Source organism: Mycteria americana, chromosome 5, assembly GCF_035582795.1.
Source record: "Mycteria americana isolate JAX WOST 10 ecotype Jacksonville Zoo and Gardens chromosome 5, USCA_MyAme_1.0, whole genome shotgun sequence".
Taxonomy (NCBI): domain Eukaryota; kingdom Metazoa; phylum Chordata; class Aves; order Ciconiiformes; family Ciconiidae; genus Mycteria; species Mycteria americana.
Window position 1 is genome coordinate 33,306,088 of NC_134369.1, and position 18,645 is coordinate 33,324,732.

Here is an 18,645-nt window from a genome sequence, read left to right on the forward strand (position 1 = left end):
GGTTTCAAGTGCTCTGAAAATAGGGGATATAATGATACAATACAGAGAAATGCACTAGACACATCAGTGGAAATTTGTTCCAGATGGCAAAGTGGAAATACCTTTGTTATTAGAGACCTTGAATTCCAGAAATGGAATTTTTCATTGCAATTATCTGTAAAAATAAGAACAGTTACATCATAAAATGATTAGCCAGATTGATTGGACTGTCAGGGTAAACTTACACTAGTGAATTAAAAATTCCTAGAGAAGTTCCTGGGCACTGAGACAAACTAGTATGGGAATGGTGCACATCTATACTAATAAACTCTTCTAACGACCAAAACTAGGTGGCTGCATACCAACTGCTTATTGGAAATGGTTCCTAGGATGTTCTAACTTCCAAACCATACTCATTAAATATTTCCAAGTGTGCTAGCTGGCAACTGTCAAAATCACGTCAAAGAACATATTACTCATTTCTAGTATAAATTATTGCATTCCTGCTTCCAATTCTATTTAGTTTATTAGCATAGGTTCTGCCTTAGCATCCCAGAATCTCTGCTTTCAGTACATACAGAACAACTTAATGGTTTATTTAAGAAAATGGAAATTAGTATGAGTAAAAACTTGCTCACTGTTAGAGACAGAATCCGATTATTTTTCCCGAAGCAATAACTTTTACTTAGAAACTGAGACGATCTGTTTTCCAATATTGCCTCCATTCATCATGGACTGGAAAGCAGCTTCAAGAGAAATAATGAAATAAGTTAGTGCCAAGCAAAATGTGCCAAGTGACTTTCAAAAAAGAAAAAAAAATGGTAGAAGCAAATGTATTAAACAGCTCCCCAAATTAAGAAGAAGAAGAAAAAAAAGCTAGTCTGTAATAAACTGCTAAGGGCAGTTTTGTTTAATAATTAAAAAACCTGATTTGTAAGCAACTGTTTAGCCCTATACAAGTTAATGATTACATTTGCTGCTTTTGTGATATGCCATACAAATACCAAACAGAAAGACAAGGCGTGACTGGAGAGCCCACAAATGCTGTGGGTTTCACAAACCTTTGTGAAAAGGAAAGGTTTCTAAATAGTCTATGTAGTGCAATAAATACCAGAAGCTGGTGCAAAATAATAAATCTTTGAGTAAACAAAGTATGAAATATGACTGCTATATTTGATCAAATTCCTTCAAAATACATATGTATACTAGTAAGTAACAACAACTAGAATAAATTTAAATCTATAAGATTTGGCTATCGCTTAATTCAACTGGTTTCCAATCTTGCGGGACTAAAGACTAAATGGACTAAATCAAACTCTACCCTTTTAATTGAAAGGGAAGCATTCTTACAGCACATCTTGAATCACCTGGCTCTCTCTTGTATCACTGGCGTCTCCAGGCCCCCTTCATTTTTATATTTTCTTTGTTACAGATTTTTTGAACAGGCTACAGGCTATTTTGTTCCTTTAAAAGAAATTATTTTTTACTTTGTTTAGCAATCTCTAATATGCTTTCCCCTTTCTTGTGTGTACTTTTCAATTTATTTTTTGTTAGCAAATCCAATAACAAGCACTGTTAGAGACTGGGTATTTTAAAGCATAAGTTCAAGGTTTCCAAAATACCATTTTCACACAAGTTCTAAGAAATGGGCAGCACCTTAAATCTGTAAGATCAGGGTGACTATCATCAGCCCCTAAGGTAGCAATTTAACAATTCATTCCCCCCCAATAGTAAAACAAAAAAACCCTCAAAATTTATATTTAATAGGTTTTTTTAACATAAAATAATCTTCTCACAGAACTTTTTAGTACCTTGTGAAAAAAAAATACTTTTAATTATAACATAAAATTCATGTTTTAGATAAAATACAAAAATCTGAATTGGCAAATGAAGCAAAAGAGGTAGTTAACCTCTACTGTCATTGTATTTAATCAGATTATTATTCTTAGAAAATGGTGTAAAAATCTTACCACCAATGTTTGCTAAGCCTTCTACCACAGTCTCTCTGACCTGTCAATGCAAACAAGTCCTATTAGCTTTCTTCAAACAAGATTAACATTTCTTAAAACATGCCATGAAACTGCCACAGGAATTACCAAAATCTAAAGGATTCTCTTGCTACAATGGACAGTGCTCTGTTTGGGCCAGATTCTTTCATCAAGAGAGGACTGAATACTTTCTGATAAACCTGTAGGCAATTTAATGCTTTAATCAGAACTGGAACATCCCTGTCCCTGCCAAAATTTCATGTCTCAGGATTTTCCCAGGAGAAAATCACCTGAAGAATCAAAACCTAATTTAGACAGACCTCACAGGGAAGGGATGGATAAAGCATCTACCCATCACAAAACAATAAATGGCGATTATAAACCTGAAACAAAATTTCAGACAAGATCCCCAAAAGCATTCAGGACACTAACTAATCAGGAATTCAAAAGTAAGTGTTTTTGAAGGTCTGATCCCTTAAGTAAAAAAGCACTTGCACTCTATACTGAAAGAAATACAGACATCAGCAGCATGTAATTAGAAAAGTCTGTCATACTACAGTCACATCATCCTCAGCAGGTATCTACTAAAACAGTGCTACCTAATAAGCTTTCAAGTATACTTCAATATTCATAAGAAAATCTGTTAGTTCTGAGGCATGGTAAGAGAGCCAAGGACAAAGAAATTGGACTTCTTGTAGTCAGACCATGATCTGAGGAGGTAATATCAGAGGCCATAGATTAGATGTAAAAGTTCCTACCTTCAGTTTACCTTCTTGGATCCACTGACAGAGTTGTAATATACTAGCTTCTTGTTTGTCCATATAGTTCAACACTAAGAATCTTTCCCTGTGAAAGAAAAGAATGAGCCTTGATTTAAGAAAGGCTGGTAAGCATATTTTGACATCTTTACAAATCTCTTCAGGAAACAGCATTATTGAAACTGAAGGATTATGAGTACTAATTACAATGAGACACAGCTCAGAGTTTTGCCAGCTTGTTGAGACAGCTCCCTGCAGTGGGAGCTTGACCCTAACATCAGTCTTAGACAAGTAATTCTGTTCAAATATCAGAGAGAAGAGTAATAAAAATCAAGTAGTGTCACCAGAATAAGCAAATGTCCATAAAATGTGAGTGAATTCCTATTCTTCTTTACTTTTTTTTTGTGGTAGGGAGAATAATTAATGGATCTGCAACTAGATGGCGAGAATAAATTAACTTTCAGGCTCCCCAAAATTTTGCATATCCTGCTGTCACAGCTGCATACAGCAATCAAGAGAAACTGAAACGATCATCAAAAACAATCATTACTTGTAGCAATGTACTGACTAATTCTCCACTGCCTTCTACTATGCAGGGTATATTTTAGTATTTTTATCCGTTTTTTAAAAGTGCAGACAACAGTAACAGGGACGAGAAAATAATTTTAATTAGAAGAGGTCAACCCATTTGCACAGAAATCAAAAGTCTCCCCAACTTTCTGCAATGCAATGAATGAAAAACCTCCTAAGACTTTGCTCCTAATCTCTGCTTTAGCTCCAGCTGAATCCTGACAGAACATTCAGCAATTCTGAGTCATAACAAAAATCAATGTTTTACCTGTATATATCTGTCATACCTACAGTCCCATTATCTAATAAAACCCAAAATACTAAAAATGTAATTTCAGTACAATCACTGCATCAGCTGCATCCTTACTTTAAAAATATTTTATTTTCTCTCTGCCTGAACTACTACACTTGGAGAGAAGGCACCCTGCAAAACACCTGAGAACAGAACCATGGCAACACCTTCCCTTGTACTGAAGAATCTGTCAGAGACTCCAGGACTAGATCAAGCAACCACAAACAAAGCATAACAGTAGACAACTATGTTAACATGTAACAACATCCTTTCCCATTTTTTATGCTGATACAGATAAATGCAAGAGAAAGGATTTACTGATGTTGTGATTATAGTTTCCTTTTTTAGGATGGCAAAGTTCCGTTCTGATTACATATGCCTATTGCGGATCTACAGACTACCTTTCAAACATCAGAGTCACAACATCACGTACGCAATCTACCTGGAACCTGGTCACAAGTTCTGGAGGAGAAACGTACCTTGTGATATTCCTTTCTTTCTGTATTTTTTCTATGTCAGGAGGCAGTGGAGGAGGATAAGGCACGTCTTTGTTATACTGAGAAATCTGTCCACACAGGATGATATGGCTGTTCTGATTCATCTGTTTGGGACAGCACAAAGTGAGAAAAATTGCATTCCTTGGTCTCAGAAAATAGATTTTCCAGAAATGCAATAGATTATATTGCAAAATTTTCACATGGGCATCCTTATTTAGAGCCACGTTTCCTAGCAAAGAGTGGGAGAATTGCAGGCAGTCCCATTCAACCTATGACAACATTCAAATAGAAATGCAGGGCAATAGTGGAAAAATAAATGCTATACAGCATATGTGTAATTTAAAAAGGCATTAAATAAAAGGAATATAAGAAATTTTTATCTTACTTTGTGCCCTTTTTGTCAGGAGGAGAGGGGTAATAGGACAAAGAAGTTGGATACAGCTGTTGGCTACAGCTGTGATTTAGAGCTCCCAAAGATGGCATTGCCACCAAAACCTCCCTGCCATAAGACAGAGTAGTTTCACGTTAACAATGAAGAGGGCCGGTCAAGAGTCTTTATAGAGGCCCAGCAGAGCTGGTCTTTTGTGAAGTCAGAAAACCAAAGCTGACAAAACACAAGATTACTACACTGACGGGCACGGTTTTTAGAATATTACCAAGTCTCCTGGCCAAAGAAGCGAGAGATGAGAAGCAGAAATTGTGTTTCTACTACTATACTGCCAGGCTAGTCGAAATGATTTCGAACAGACACTGATTTCAAATATCTGATTTCTCCTCAGGACCAGGATCAGCACCTGGATTAGATCAATGAAGTGGAAAGCCTGATCTGCCGTATCGCAGGCCGGCCTCTGGTATGAATTAATTCAAAGCTGGGCATGCAGACATTGGAGAATGACTAGAATAAACCTGACAGCTGGTATAATCACCTGACTTATAACCGTATCACTGATGTCTCCACCAACATTGTCAAAATAAACATCGACACCGCCTGGGCAGAGTTCACATAGCTGCTGTGCCACATTCCCCTTCTTGTAATTGATAGCAGCATCAAACCCCATTTCTTGGACCAAAAGGGAGCACTTTTCATCTGTGCCAGCAATCCCCACCACTCTAGAGCAGCCCTCCAGACGGCCAATCTGCAGGAGCACAGTTAAAAAAAAAAAAAACAAAAAAAACCAAAAAAACCCAAACAATAAAGAGAAGTTAGATCATTCATCTGCGTAAAGGTACCAGTGGGAGGAAGGAGGCCTGAGGGGGTTTAGTGGGATGATCCCTCATCCCACTAAACCCCAGGCAGCAAAGTTCAGCGCACCCTCCCACCTCATGTGACACAACTGCCTCTTGTCATTCCCTCCTCACACATAGAGAAGGGGCAGGTACAACCGAAATCTGCCATCTTTCCAAACTCACTGACTGCAGGAGGTTTAGTCTGTGGAGTCACCAATGACTGACAGTACTGGAGAGCCAAATATAGTACAAAATCACCATCTGCTAAGTACCATAACATAGCTAATAAAAGGCCAAAAAGATTGGACAATAATTGATTTAAATACATTCTTCATAGATTTGCTTATGCATAGTTTCTTCATAGCTCCTCTTTATCAGTAAGTCTTAAGCTTGCTTAATATCTATTCTGTTTGTGTTTGTATATATATGTGTGTGTGTATGTATATATATATTTGTAGATTACACACACACACACACACTCTGCAACATGTTTTGCAAAGCTGAGGAGGATAAAAGGGCTGTAAATCTCAAAACACAAAGGATGTCATGGAACACAACATGAATAAGGGTTTACTACATTTTTTTACTGACTATTTTCTAATATAGAAAAAAATGAAAGTCACCAGTCAACTCAAAGACTGTGTTCAAATGGCAGACTACTATATAAATATACAGCAAATACATGTATTTATACCATCTACTTTATTTATGCTAGTGACAAGTAATCACCTCGGACCATTTTCTCCTATCCCAGTTTCATGAAACTTAAGTTTCACACCTAAAATCTTTCTCAGTGAGAGTGTGAGCCAAATCTGTGAAACTGGCCCTTCCCACAGAGTTATACCTGCTCACGTTTACAATGATTTTATCTGTACGTTTACTAACCAGCATGTTTCAGAAAATAAACTTGGTAACAGAGCACACTTGTATGCCTACCTACCTGGCCAGCCAAAGAGCCACAGGCACCGGCTGCTCCGCTCACCACCATTGTCTGATTTGCACCTGCAGTTACATGTCCTTTCTCCTTTATACCTAACAGAGCCGTCAGTCCTGTGATGCCAGCTGCACCGAGAAAGTAGGAAAGGCGTCCATTTACAAGTTGTGGAACAAGCTACAAAACAGAAACATGTGGTGGTGTTCATTTCTCTTTAAGGTGAGGTTTTGCTGTTTGCTATTTGATTGTCTCAGGATAGAAGACTAACTTGGGATATTTATCAGGCAACGTACAACTGGTAGGGACAAGCTAGCTATAAACTAGGTCTACCTTAATAACAAGTTTATACAAAATGAAACAAAGGTTATATTTCCCTAGTTTTAGAAAAAGTTTTTAAACAAAGTCATTTGCAAGAACTTTAAGTATGGAAGTGTCAAAAAGCAGTTGGGAGATAAGAAGTTTCCAGCAATGGTGAACTATCCTGATGTTAGCATAAAGGATAAAATAGCACCATTTTATCAAATATTGCAATTGCAGATCAGTGGCAAAGGGTCCTAAAGGAAGAAGATTATTGGAAATTGTACATTCTTAAACTACAATAATTTTCCATGTTACATGAGGATGACAAACACCATATACCTAATGCACTATTACCTCTTCACATTCAACTTAATGTTGAATACCCTTTCTTCTGTGGATGTAAAATCTCAAGTACAAGCTTTCACTAACACGTTAGTGAAATAAATTCATTAAATATATCTAAAGACTTTTAAGTCTTATGACTACATTCTCATGGATCAGGAGTTCTAACTAGAATTAGGATAATTAACGGAAGTAATTAACAGAAGCGGCTTCAGAGAAATTTATTAAAAATCCAGCAATTGAAATAATACTGGCATGTCTGTTGACCAAAAAAAGCATTCACATATTTCTTTATTAAGAGAGAAATTGATACAGATTTTGCCACCTGTGAGTTGATCTGCCTTTTGAGAACTGGTTGCTTCAATAATGTTGGCTTGTTTTTGAATAAGAAACAGTATCATTAGGCACTATTTAAAAAAAAAAAAAAAAGGTTTAGGAAAAGAAAAGGGTGACAATCTGGGCTTTGTATTTACATTACCTTTTGTAGCAAGCTTCCATCTAGAATAGCCAGTGTCTGCCAGGGCCAATTGAAGGATGTTACAAAGTCTCCTTTAGCAAGGTTATGGTGCTTGCTCTCCTCCACAACCCCAATGCCCCCACCGTCAGCAACTTCAGACAGCTGCCAGGGCAGGAGGTAATCTGAGCCTGTATCCTCATTCATTCGGCAGCGCTGAAAGACAAGGCTTTAATGAAAGGCTCTGGTGGAACACATGGCTTGTTTATGAGTTCAAGTTGGGGATGAGATATGTTTAAAACTTCAAACACAATGGGCTACTCAAAAATCTCTCAGTAAGCTCCAAATATTCATCACCTTTTCTTAGATCCCTCTTTCCCCTCATTTGCTCAGTACACAAGGACCATTCTGATCTCCTCCAGCAGCACTACCAAAATCAACACCTTCTATAGACACTGCCTCAAAGTCAGCCGTGCAACCAAAGACGACTGGCTTGGATCTGATGAGAATCCTATAAATGCCATTCCTTAACTGGATGAATCACAGAAATGTAGGATTGAAAAAAAACACCCACAAGTCATTTAGTCCATGCCTATGCACTGAAGAACAGTCAAATATATTTAGACCATCCCTGACAGAGATCTGTTTAATGAAACAACTTGAAATCTGAAGTCTTTCCTTTATATCTCCCCCTGTAGCCTGAGTTAGTACTTCAGGAGTCTTAAACTTTTCCTTAATTCCCAAGCTAAACCTACTTTCCTGGAATTAAGACTGTTTCTTTTCTCCTATCTCCATCTATGCAGGGAACAAATGATCAGAATTCTCTTTATAGCAAACTTTTACATACTAGAAGGGTGGGTCTGTCTGGTTCTCCTCCTACCTTCACTTCTATTTCAACCCACAACTCTCCCAGCCACATGATTTCTACAGTTTTGCAGAATTAAGTGCAAGTGCTGGTTATGGCTTCATTTACTAATCCTCTCTCTGTTTCCACTGTTTACAAAGTATTGACACATTTTTGTCCTGCCATCACTCACCTAAGGAGAAAATCTGACTTTCATTTGTAAACAAAACTGATATATGTAAATAACATTTAACTTGAATAATTTACGTGTTTTATCTAGAAATGTTTTACCTGATCACGTCCCTCTCTTGCTTCATCATGAAATGTTCTTCCTCCTCTACCCACACTCCCCTCAATTGAAAAAGACTTCCTTCCATGGCAAAAAAAAAAAGTTTAAAAATTTATATAAAAAAAGGCAAAGTTCAGAAAAAGCTGATACAAACAATTCTGTAACGGTATACCAGGGCTCACAGTCTCCTCCTGGTCCTATAAAGTCATATTCCTATATATATCACGGGCACATTAATGCCAAATTCCTTCCCAATATAACTCCATCAGAATGAACAGAATTACGAAGTTATACTAGAGATACATTTGTCCTATAATTGGTAACTTTGGTGTTAAGCATCATGACAGGTACAGAGATGAAGATACTTTAAAAACAAATTCTGCCTTAGCTCTCAGTCCATCACCTACCATGTAAGGGTCCACAGAGAGATAAAGGGTTCTAACACGCACTTGTCCTGCTTGGATCGTATCTGCTATTGTACTTTGTTCCAGTCGGAAGTTTTCAGCCACTGGCACTCCATTCTTACCTAGAATTATTTTAAAATCGAATAAATGAATGAATCAATACAGAGCTTCCCTTAATCAATATAGGAAGGCCTTTTTTTAAGGTAGTCCTTTTTAAAATAAGTTAACCTGTATCTTTATTGAGGTATAAAACTACCAACCAACTTTCAGATTTTGTATCACAGACTACAACTTAAATGGGTGCACTGCCACCATCCAAACCGAAGGCCTGCTGATCTGTCAGCTTACACTTACCTGGGCCAGTACCAGGCACCTGCACTGACTGATAGTTTCCATGCTGTTTGCTACACATAATTTTTATGAAGAATTAGGGCTAATTAAAGAAAAAAGGGGGTTGTTCCCATTCTCAAAAAATGGTTCCATATACCCTATGTGCTGAAAAGCCCCTAACTTTCAAAACAAAGACATGCATTGGGACTTCTCTCACATAACAAAACCATCGTGCACTATTTTGCCGGTAGCAAATGACCATAAATTTTAACCAGGTAAGTTTTAAACTCTCACATTTCAGTCTCTTTTGACTCAGTGAGATTGGGGGAATACAGACCATTGCCACTGCACATGCATTTGTGCAAGACCATCCCTTTGCAGCTACAGACAGACCTCCTTAAATTAAAGCTTCCCAGAAACACCTATAAAACATATGCCAAGAGCCCCAGAACTGGAGGCTTCATCCTCAGGTTGGTACCACATGCAGCAGATAAATCAGACTGACAACTGGAACCATTGGCACCAAAAGGAGAGAGACAGATACCCATGTATGTTTTAAGTCAGAGTGAATGAGCAACTATAGCAGGCTACTGCTCTAACATTTGATTTGTATTAGAAAAGACTTATTAGCAGGTCATACAATAGTTCTCATTTCTTAGGGCTATTTTGGCATTGAGCAGCATACAATAGCCCCCAAAAAACTTAATGGACACATGCGGGTCTTCTACAACAGACAATTTATAAACTCACTGTTCAAAAAATTGTGCTGACATCCGTAACAAGGCAAATGCGTAAGCAAGGAAGTAAACAGATCCTCAAAAGTGTAAATTTAAAAAACAAACACTTTGAAACATGGGAGGAAGAAAAGATTCAGTATTTACTAAAAGGAAACAAAAATTAACAGTAACAAAATACTTTATTTTAGTCATCTCTTAGAGTGCAAAAAGAACAACTGTCAGAACTAAAAAGCAATGCTTGCTAATCTTTCTTCACTTTGAGTCCCTACACTTAGGGTTTTCTCTTATATTATGCATTAACCCTTTTTTTCTCACCCAAGAGTTTAGAAATCTATATATACAGACTAAATAAATAGACTTCACAATAAACTATTTATTGCTGCATGCAATATTAAGATATATAAATGTCAATATCTTCAGTTAGTGTCTGTTTCTACCCTCACCATTTTGGAGCATTAGGCAACCATAACAAACACATTGCTCCTTTATTGGAGAGAAATACCTACCAGGGCGTGAATTCAGCACTACTCTCTGTATAATCATCCCTGCTTTTGCAGCAATTTCGCACTGGATTCCTACAAAGGAAAACATTGTTTGAAGGACTGAAACATAAATTTTCTTCAAAAAGACTATGGGGCAAAGTATTTAGTAATTTGGAAACCGGGGATGAAATATGGGCCTCACCAACTTTAGCATCCATGCCCAAGAATCACATAAAACAGCCTCAAATGTAAAATAAACAAATGTGTGAATAAAGCCTTTCCCTGTTTACCTTGTTAAAGCCATAATTTTATACAATGTCATAGTAGCACCTTCTGGAAAGACTGAAAATTATAATATATGATGCTTCTTGTACAATCATGACCACCCTCTACCAGGCTGTAGGAGATATGTTTGGTTTGCTTTCCTGTGCTGACTGAGAACACTCTGTTCCCACCTAAAAGACAATGAGGCAACTTTGCATGCATAAGTCAGGTGCAACCCAATAAAAGGTAGGCATGCATGCCAGTAATAGCAGAATGCAGGTATATGATAAAAAGAGATTGTTGTGTAAGATGTCACATGAAATAGCAAGTCTTTCTATTAGCAGCACATTTTCTCCTAAGAAATGGTCTGGCCCAGGGATGAGAAAGAATTAGATCACCATTTGATCTGCTTCACTGAAAAATTTCTCCTTGAATTTCAACAGTTTAAAAGAGGACTGTAAATTTGTGTTCTTGCAACCGTGAAATGCCAAAGCGATTAACAGAGAATAAACCTGATTTAACAGGAGAAAAAACATGATTTCATATGCTTTCAGAAATAATACAAAATAAAAATGTTCTTACTACTATTGTCAGCTGAGTGCCATAAATAACCAACCTCCACAAGAACCAAGGACATTAAGGAATGAAACATGATAGCTGATGTCTTTGTCATAATCTTTATTTTGCTGACAAGAACAGCAAATTGGAGTGAAGCTAAACAGATGAGCCTAGAAAGAGTACATCATCACCACTTATCCAGCATCTTTATTCCTTGAACACTGCAAAACACAGAACTTTCTGTTTGTACTGTTATAGTGCTTACATTACAGCAGTCACAGACCATCAAGAACTACAGCTTGGAGTGCTGAAAAACATAACAAGTTATCAGGAGAAAATGGGCATATCCCTGGCCTTTCCCTCTCCTCTTAAAAGCCGCAACTGACTCAAACCAAAAATATCTTGTTCATAAACCAGATAAAGGTTTAACATTTGATTGTGTTTCCACTTGAAAAGCTACTTATTAGGTGAAAATTATTCAAGAGTTAGTTTCTTTTCAGTATTTCAACACCTAAGGGTTGAAAACAAGAAAAACTACAAGAAATGAATCTCAAATGTGTCCTTACAGTATCACATCAGTGAAAAATAAGTGACCTGCACAGTTCTTTGGACAGAATAATGTAGAACATCAGTCTACAACAAAAGGAAAATAAAACCTACCCTTTGATGAAGTTACTAGTTACTGTTTAAAAACAAAAAATGAGCACTGAAAATACAGGAGTTAACAGTTAAAGAGAGAAATAAAAATCAATTTTTACAAACACATAGCTGACACAATCTCTGGAATAAATATACTCATGTAAAATCCTAACAGGAAGGATGGCCTAAGATAAGTTTTGGCAGATCTTGGGTTCAGCATTGTACTCTGCTATAGACTTCCTGTGTGATCTTGGGCATGTCACTTTGTACTTCTTTCATAAAATATTTTTCAGAACAAAATTCCAAATTCCTCTTCAAAACTTTAAAGTGGGCAGGTCTATACTCATAATGGCCTCTTCTCTTTTTATAATGCATGAAAACACCAAATTGCATATTTTAACTTTATATTACATGTCATTCCTAAGTGTACTTGAGTGTAAATGTTTGCATTTTGAATCGTTGAATACCTGAATCCTTTTACACTAGCTTGGCTGATAACATTTGCATAACAAAATTACATTCAAGTAGTACAGTTGTTATCCCCAGAGCAATTGTCTTAGCATCTGAGAACCTGTGCTAATTCAACGAGTATTTTATAAACTGTCAGACGTACCCAGTGCAATTTAAAAGGACACCCATACTCTAGTAAACAATTTGCGTGCATACAGAACTTGGCTTAAGTTTACAACCACTAATGAAACTGCTCTGTGCAGAAATAATGAGTTAAGAATGCAGTGACTATAAATCAACAGTGATCTGACAGCTCACATGAAATCTGGGCAAATCATTCCTCTATATACCATTCATATTCACTTCAAATCTATCCATGGTGTTAAGGGTTTGATCCACTGTTTATAAACCATACAGAGTAGGCAGAATTGCTGTACAGCTCATGCCTTACAGAAAGGCCCACTGCCAAAACTGCTGACTCAATTTTTGTTATCTTGACACTAAATACCTGTATTATGCAAACACAAAAACCCAATCTGAACAAGAAAACAGATGATGAAAAGCATTTTTATTGTGCCTAACACATACTTGAAATATCTGCTTTCTATTACAGTACGGAGAAAAAATACACTTTAAAACAAAAAAGCCAAAGATATTAGAATCATAGAATTGTTTAGGTTGGAAAAGACCTTTAAGATTATCAAGTCCAACCATTAACCTAACACTGCCAAGTCCCTCTAAACCATGTCTGTAAGCACCACATCTACACGTCTTTTAAATACCTCCAGGGATGGTGACTCAACCACTTCCCTGGGCAGCCTGTTCCAATACTTGACAACCCTTCTGGTGAAGAAATTTTTCCTAATATCCAATCTAAACCTCCCCTGGCGCAACTTGAGGCCATTTCCTCTCGTCCTATCGCTTGTTACCTGGGAGAAGAGACCGACCCCCACCTCTCTACAACCTCCTTTCAGGTAGTTGTAGAGAGCAATAAGGTCTCTCCTGAGCCTCCTTTTCTCCAGGCTAAACAACCCCAGTTCCCTCAGCCGCTCCTCATAAGACTTCTGCTCTAGACCCTTCACCAGCTTCATTGCCCTTCTCTGGACACGCTCCAGCACCTCAATATCCCTCTTGTAGTGAGGGGCCCAAAACTGAACACAGTATTCGAGGTGCAGCCTCACTAGTGCCGAGTACAGGGGCACGATCACTTCCCTAGTCCTGCTGGCCACACTATTCCTGATACAAGCCAGGATGCCATTGGCCTCCTTGGCCACCTGGGCACACTACTGGTTCATATTCATCCAGCTGTCAACCAACACTCCCAGGTCCTTTTCCACTGGGCAGCTTTCCAGCCACTCTTCCCCAAGCCTGTAGTGTTGCATAGGGTTGCTGTGACCCAAGTGCAGGACCTTGCACTGAGCCTTGTTGAACCTCATACAATTGGCCTTTGCCCATCGATCCAGCCTGTCCAGGTCCCTCTGCAGAGCCTTCCTACCCTCAAGCAGATCAACACTCCCGCCCAACTTGGTGTTGTCTGCAAACTTACTGAGGGTGCACTCGATCCCCTCATCCAGATCATCAAGCTAAAGATATTAACATATTAAAAAAAAGGAAAAGCAATACAGAGTGGCATGGAAAGATGAGAGTGGAAGTATACAATGTAAGTTTAGATTACTTCTTTGAATGCCTGACGTGCTGAGGGAACAAAAATGCTACTGATTTTCCCAGGTCACTTTCACAGCTTTTGGTTGAGAGGCTTGTGTACTAACTCAATCTGAAGATCTTCCAGATACTGTGAGTGGGTGGACAGAAAGCAAGGCTAGCAACTGAGTTGTCACTCATTCCATGACAACTGTCACAGTCAAATACAACACTGGAGATTGACATTTACTTCTGAATATGACTGCACTTACTCTACAGTGGAAGTCAGTAATGCTGTTACACAAACAAATCTTCACACTAATATCGTAACGTAAAAAGAAACAATCAAACTTTCCTCGCATTATAAACATTACAAAAGTGAGTAAAGAAAATAAGTAGAGGTGCCATCCTTTAGCACTGTAAACTGAGGAAAGCTTTTGGAGAAAAAGAACAGATTTTTTAAAAGCAAAATAAAGTGGATTTGTATCGTATACATAATCTTTTTCAATATACATGTAATACCAATGTGAAGGACACCGGATTCTTTATTTTTTTAAAAGACCAAGAGGAAACAACATGCACTACCATTTTAGCTTTTCAAAACAAAAATAATCTGAGTTGTTTTTACTTTTTAAATCAAATGGAGTAAAATTAATTGCAAGTTTTAACATCCTTATTCTATGCCAAGATCACCTGACCCACCCTATCAGTACAACAGAAGCCTTAAGCAGCACAACAGCAATACCATCAGGGGAGTCTCAGATATGTTTTAGCCCAGTTTTATTCTTATCCCCTTCTCCCTTTTCCTTTCTTTTCCCATTTTTGCAGAGACACATGACAACTCCTTTTAAAAATGATAAATAAATTCCTCAGCACTAAAATGCTCCAGTTTGTTTGTCCTGGGCTTGGCTCCTAGAACTTCCAGTTTCTGAGATTGTTCATAAGACACTGTTTTCAGCTGCATATACTTTTGCCAGAATGATTCACCTGCTTCCAAGTTGTTAGACCACACGCCAGGTGCAGTCTAGTAAAAAAAGGAAGAGCAGGTAGTTTATCCCTCCTTTGTCAGGCCCAGGCAGCATGGAGGATGAAGGCAGTCAATCTAAATGCAGGACAAGTAAGACTGGAAGTCTTCTGAAACTGCAGTGTCAAAATGGCTGGAACAAGGATCTTCAGAGAAAACTTGAAAGAAATTTCAAGGAAGAATGAGTCTGAATGAGTAACATGCAGGAAGGAAAGACGGGAAGGACTGGCACAAGGAATCAGAATCAGTGAGAAGAGAGAAACATGGCAAGAATAGCAACTTGAAGGCCAGTAAAGCAGGGAAGAGAGAAATAGGATGGGAAGAGAGAAATAGGACGGGGAGAGAAAACTGGAGAAAGTGAGAATGATGAATGAGACAGAACCAAGGAAACTGAGATGGGAATGGCTGGGCAAAAAGCAAAAAAATGCTAACTGTAACTGGCAAGGTGAGGAGAATGGAAATGGAAAAGCGAACGGATTAGGCACCAAAGTCTCTACCACACCCCTAAGGAGCTCTACATTTGAAGAATGTTAGTTAATTGCAAATTCAAGTTTTCAAAAAGTAGAAGCCAGAATCAATACTGACTGTCATGAATGGAGAAAAATGCATGCCATAGAAAGATAAGTACTTTCATGAACTGAACTAATAAATCCAGATTTCATACTATCATAGAATCATTTAGGTTGGAAAAGACCTTTAAGATTATCAAGTCCAACCATTAACCTAACACTGCCAAGTCCCACTAAACCATGTCTGTAAGCACCACATCTACACGTCTTTTAAATACCTCCAGGGATGGTGACTCAACCACTCCCCTGGGCAGCCTGTTCCAGTGCTTGATAACCCTTTTGGTGAAGAAATTTTTCCTAATATCCAATCTAAACCTTCCCTGGTGCAACTTGAGGCCATTTCCTCTCATCCTATTGCTTGTTACCTGGGAAAAGACACCGATTTCCTAATGTTTCACATCTCATCATTGAATTCTCTGGTGTGACTGAAGTTCCTCCCATAGCATTTTCACCATGTGGATTCTCTGACACACTATAAGGGTCGAGGGCAGGCTGCAGATTTTCCCTCAAAAAAGAAATAGGTGAAAAAGGAAGAATGACAATAGTAGTAAGATCTTGATCCAGCCACCATTTTTTTATATATATTCCAAGAAACGTAGTATCTTTGAGCTTTTTGTCAAATTTGACTGACATACAGAGCAAAAGTTCCAGTAAGTACACAAACTCATATCTACACATAATAGGATTGTATAAACTTTACTTTTTCAGATCTAGGTGTCAAAAAAGCTGAAAGCTCTCAGGTACCACCCCTTGTGCATTTTTTTTTTGTAATAAATACTTGCATTGTATTGGAGTTGTTGAAAATTGTTTAAAAATACTAACAAACAGGGCCTGTTTTTTCTTAGCAGAATTTCAAGTCAGGAATGAACACAAGAATGCAGATTGCTCCCAGAAAGGCAGGAGCATCACCTGACATTTTTCTGAGAAGCCTGCGATGCAGTATGCAAGCTCCCATACAAGAGCAATCCCAGAGAGTGTACTGACTATCCACTTTCCTAGGTATGACCAAAGACCAAGTTAGAAATCACTGCTGTCAAAGGTGGAAGAGCCATCGGAGACTGTCTTGCAGATGGTTCAATCTCCGTTTCAGAAGCTGCAGAAAGAACAGTGTAGGAGAGAGAAACCGAGAGATGTCAGAAGCAATGAAGGATGTTCAGTTTTACAAGCTGTACAGCGGCCCTGATCTGGGTGCTGAGGAGGACTCCTTTCCTCTGGGATTCCTCCACCACCCGGGGCCACGGTTTGATCTGGGAACTCAGTAAAGCTAGATCCACGCTCCTGTTCTAGAGCAGGCAACCCAGCTGCCTCTTCCAACCGTCAAACCTGTGCCCCCGCCTACCCTGCAACGACGAGGCGCTGATCCCTGAGGAAGTGACTCCTGGGAAGGAGGGCAGGGGCCCTGCCCCGTCAGGGAGGACTCAGAAGGCGCTGTCAAGCCCTCCCCACGTGAAACGAGGCCGCAGGCCCTCTCGGTTTTACACCTGGCACCAGGGCACACTCAACTCGACGGGGAGGACGAGCGCCCACCGGTCCGTCCCCCGAGAGCCCCGAGGCCCCTCTGCGCCGCTCTGCCCGGCCGGGGCCGCGCCGCCCCCGCCCCTCCGCCGCGCCCCGCGCGTGGCAGGCCGCGCGGGGACGGTTAGCGGCCGGGCCCCCCACGAATGCCGTCCCGCGGACGTCACCGCGCGCCAGCCGCGAGGCGCTCCCGCTCACCTTGAACCGCGCCTCGAGCGCTCCGGCGCCTTCCTGACGGGGCAAACAGGCGGCCGCGGCCGTGCCCCCTGTCCGCGGCCCCGCCCCAGCCCATTAGTGCGCATGCGCGGGGGCCTTAAATAGGGAAGCGCCGAGGGCCAGTGCTTAAAGCGGCCGTGCCCCGAGCCCGCTCCTTGGGAGGCGCGAAGGGCTGTAGTGGTGAGGGGTTGGCGGGCAATGGCGTGGCCTGTCAGCTGCCTCTCCTCGGCAGCAAGTGCACAGTGTTGCCCCCCCCCTATTTCGCGGGGAGCGGCCGGTGGGGCTGTGGGCCGGGGTCTCCCGCCTTGGGGCTTGGCTGCCTGTGTGGGTGAGGTGATGGTGGCTCATCTCCTGAGGCGCTAGGAAAAGGTGCTTACAGCTTGTGAGGGGTTTTTCTTTGAGAGAGAGGGTGACATTGAGAGATACTTGCTCCTTGCGTGTTCTAGTGGATGAGATTTTGTTCATTGATGTGATACAAGGCAGTATTATAAAATTCCAGTAAAGTTGCTGTTGTGTGTGATGTAATGTTGTATTTACTATATACATATGTTTGCTATGCTTGACTACAGATGAAGAGGCATCTTTACTTAAAGAACAGGCTGTAGGAGGATGAATAACTGAAGAGCCAGAGCTTTCCTGGGATGAGGCTCAGGTGCTGGTGCTGCCTGACTTGATTACTCTGTGTACTCACCCTACATGTTGTGGTGACTCACAGTGCTGGAAAGGCAAACAGGTCTGTGAAGTGGCCGCTGAGTTGGTGGAACCTCCTGCAGAGCTTAAACTGACCACTTAAAAGACTGGAAAAACTCTTCCAGACTAATGATCCCAAAGACTTTGTACTCTGCCTCTCACATAAAGGCAGGCAAAGCCTTTCTGTTGTAGCTTTACCCATAGCACTGTAATATAGGTCTAAGTGAACGATTTATATTTGTGCCACCATAATGTACAAAACTTTGAATTTCACATTAGCTGAAATAACATCATTAGAACTGGGAGATCTATGGGAAAAAATGAGGTATCTTAAGGGGTTTTATACCTCCATACTTTTTTTTTCCAATTTGTATCAGTGATCTAATGAAAGGTCAACATCTTACTAGTGTAATACCCTGAAGACTTTCAGGGTTGAAGTTGTCCCCCTAGTTTCAAATAGGGATATCTTGTATGTAGAAGGCCTACATTAAAATGAATGAATAGTGACTTGCCTGATACTTATGCAAGAAAAGAGCAGCACAATTATTACAGGAATAATTATTTCAGAAACCAGTGTTGCATGTCATTATATGAGCAAACAGGAAAAGATTATGAAGTGTATTAATGGAGAACTCCCTGTTAATTTAGAAGT

At 39.7% G+C, this 18,645-nt stretch overlaps 1 protein-coding gene across 2 annotated transcripts; it reads right to left on the minus strand.

The window, feature by feature from the left end:
- Window positions 1-17,356, minus strand: PTGR2 (prostaglandin reductase 2). Of its 2 annotated transcripts, XM_075502829.1 has the most exons (11): window positions 17,286-17,356; window positions 10,452-10,520; window positions 8,882-9,000; window positions 7,366-7,557; window positions 6,252-6,422; window positions 5,011-5,220; window positions 4,067-4,188; window positions 2,726-2,813; window positions 1,950-1,989; window positions 618-725; window positions 1-154 (listed from the first exon to the last, which is right to left on the minus strand). In XM_075502829.1, exons 2-10 carry the CDS (start codon window positions 10,486-10,488, stop codon window positions 661-663), a joined length of 1,044 nt encoding a protein of 347 aa, XP_075358944.1. In that variant the 5' UTR covers window positions 10,489-10,520; window positions 17,286-17,356; the 3' UTR covers window positions 1-154; window positions 618-660. The 2 variants fall into 2 exon arrangements, with proteins under 2 accessions (XP_075358944.1, XP_075358943.1); XM_075502828.1 differs by lacking the exon at window positions 1-154 and having other exon boundaries at window positions 471-725.
- Window positions 17,357-18,645: the final 1,289 nt, after the last annotated feature.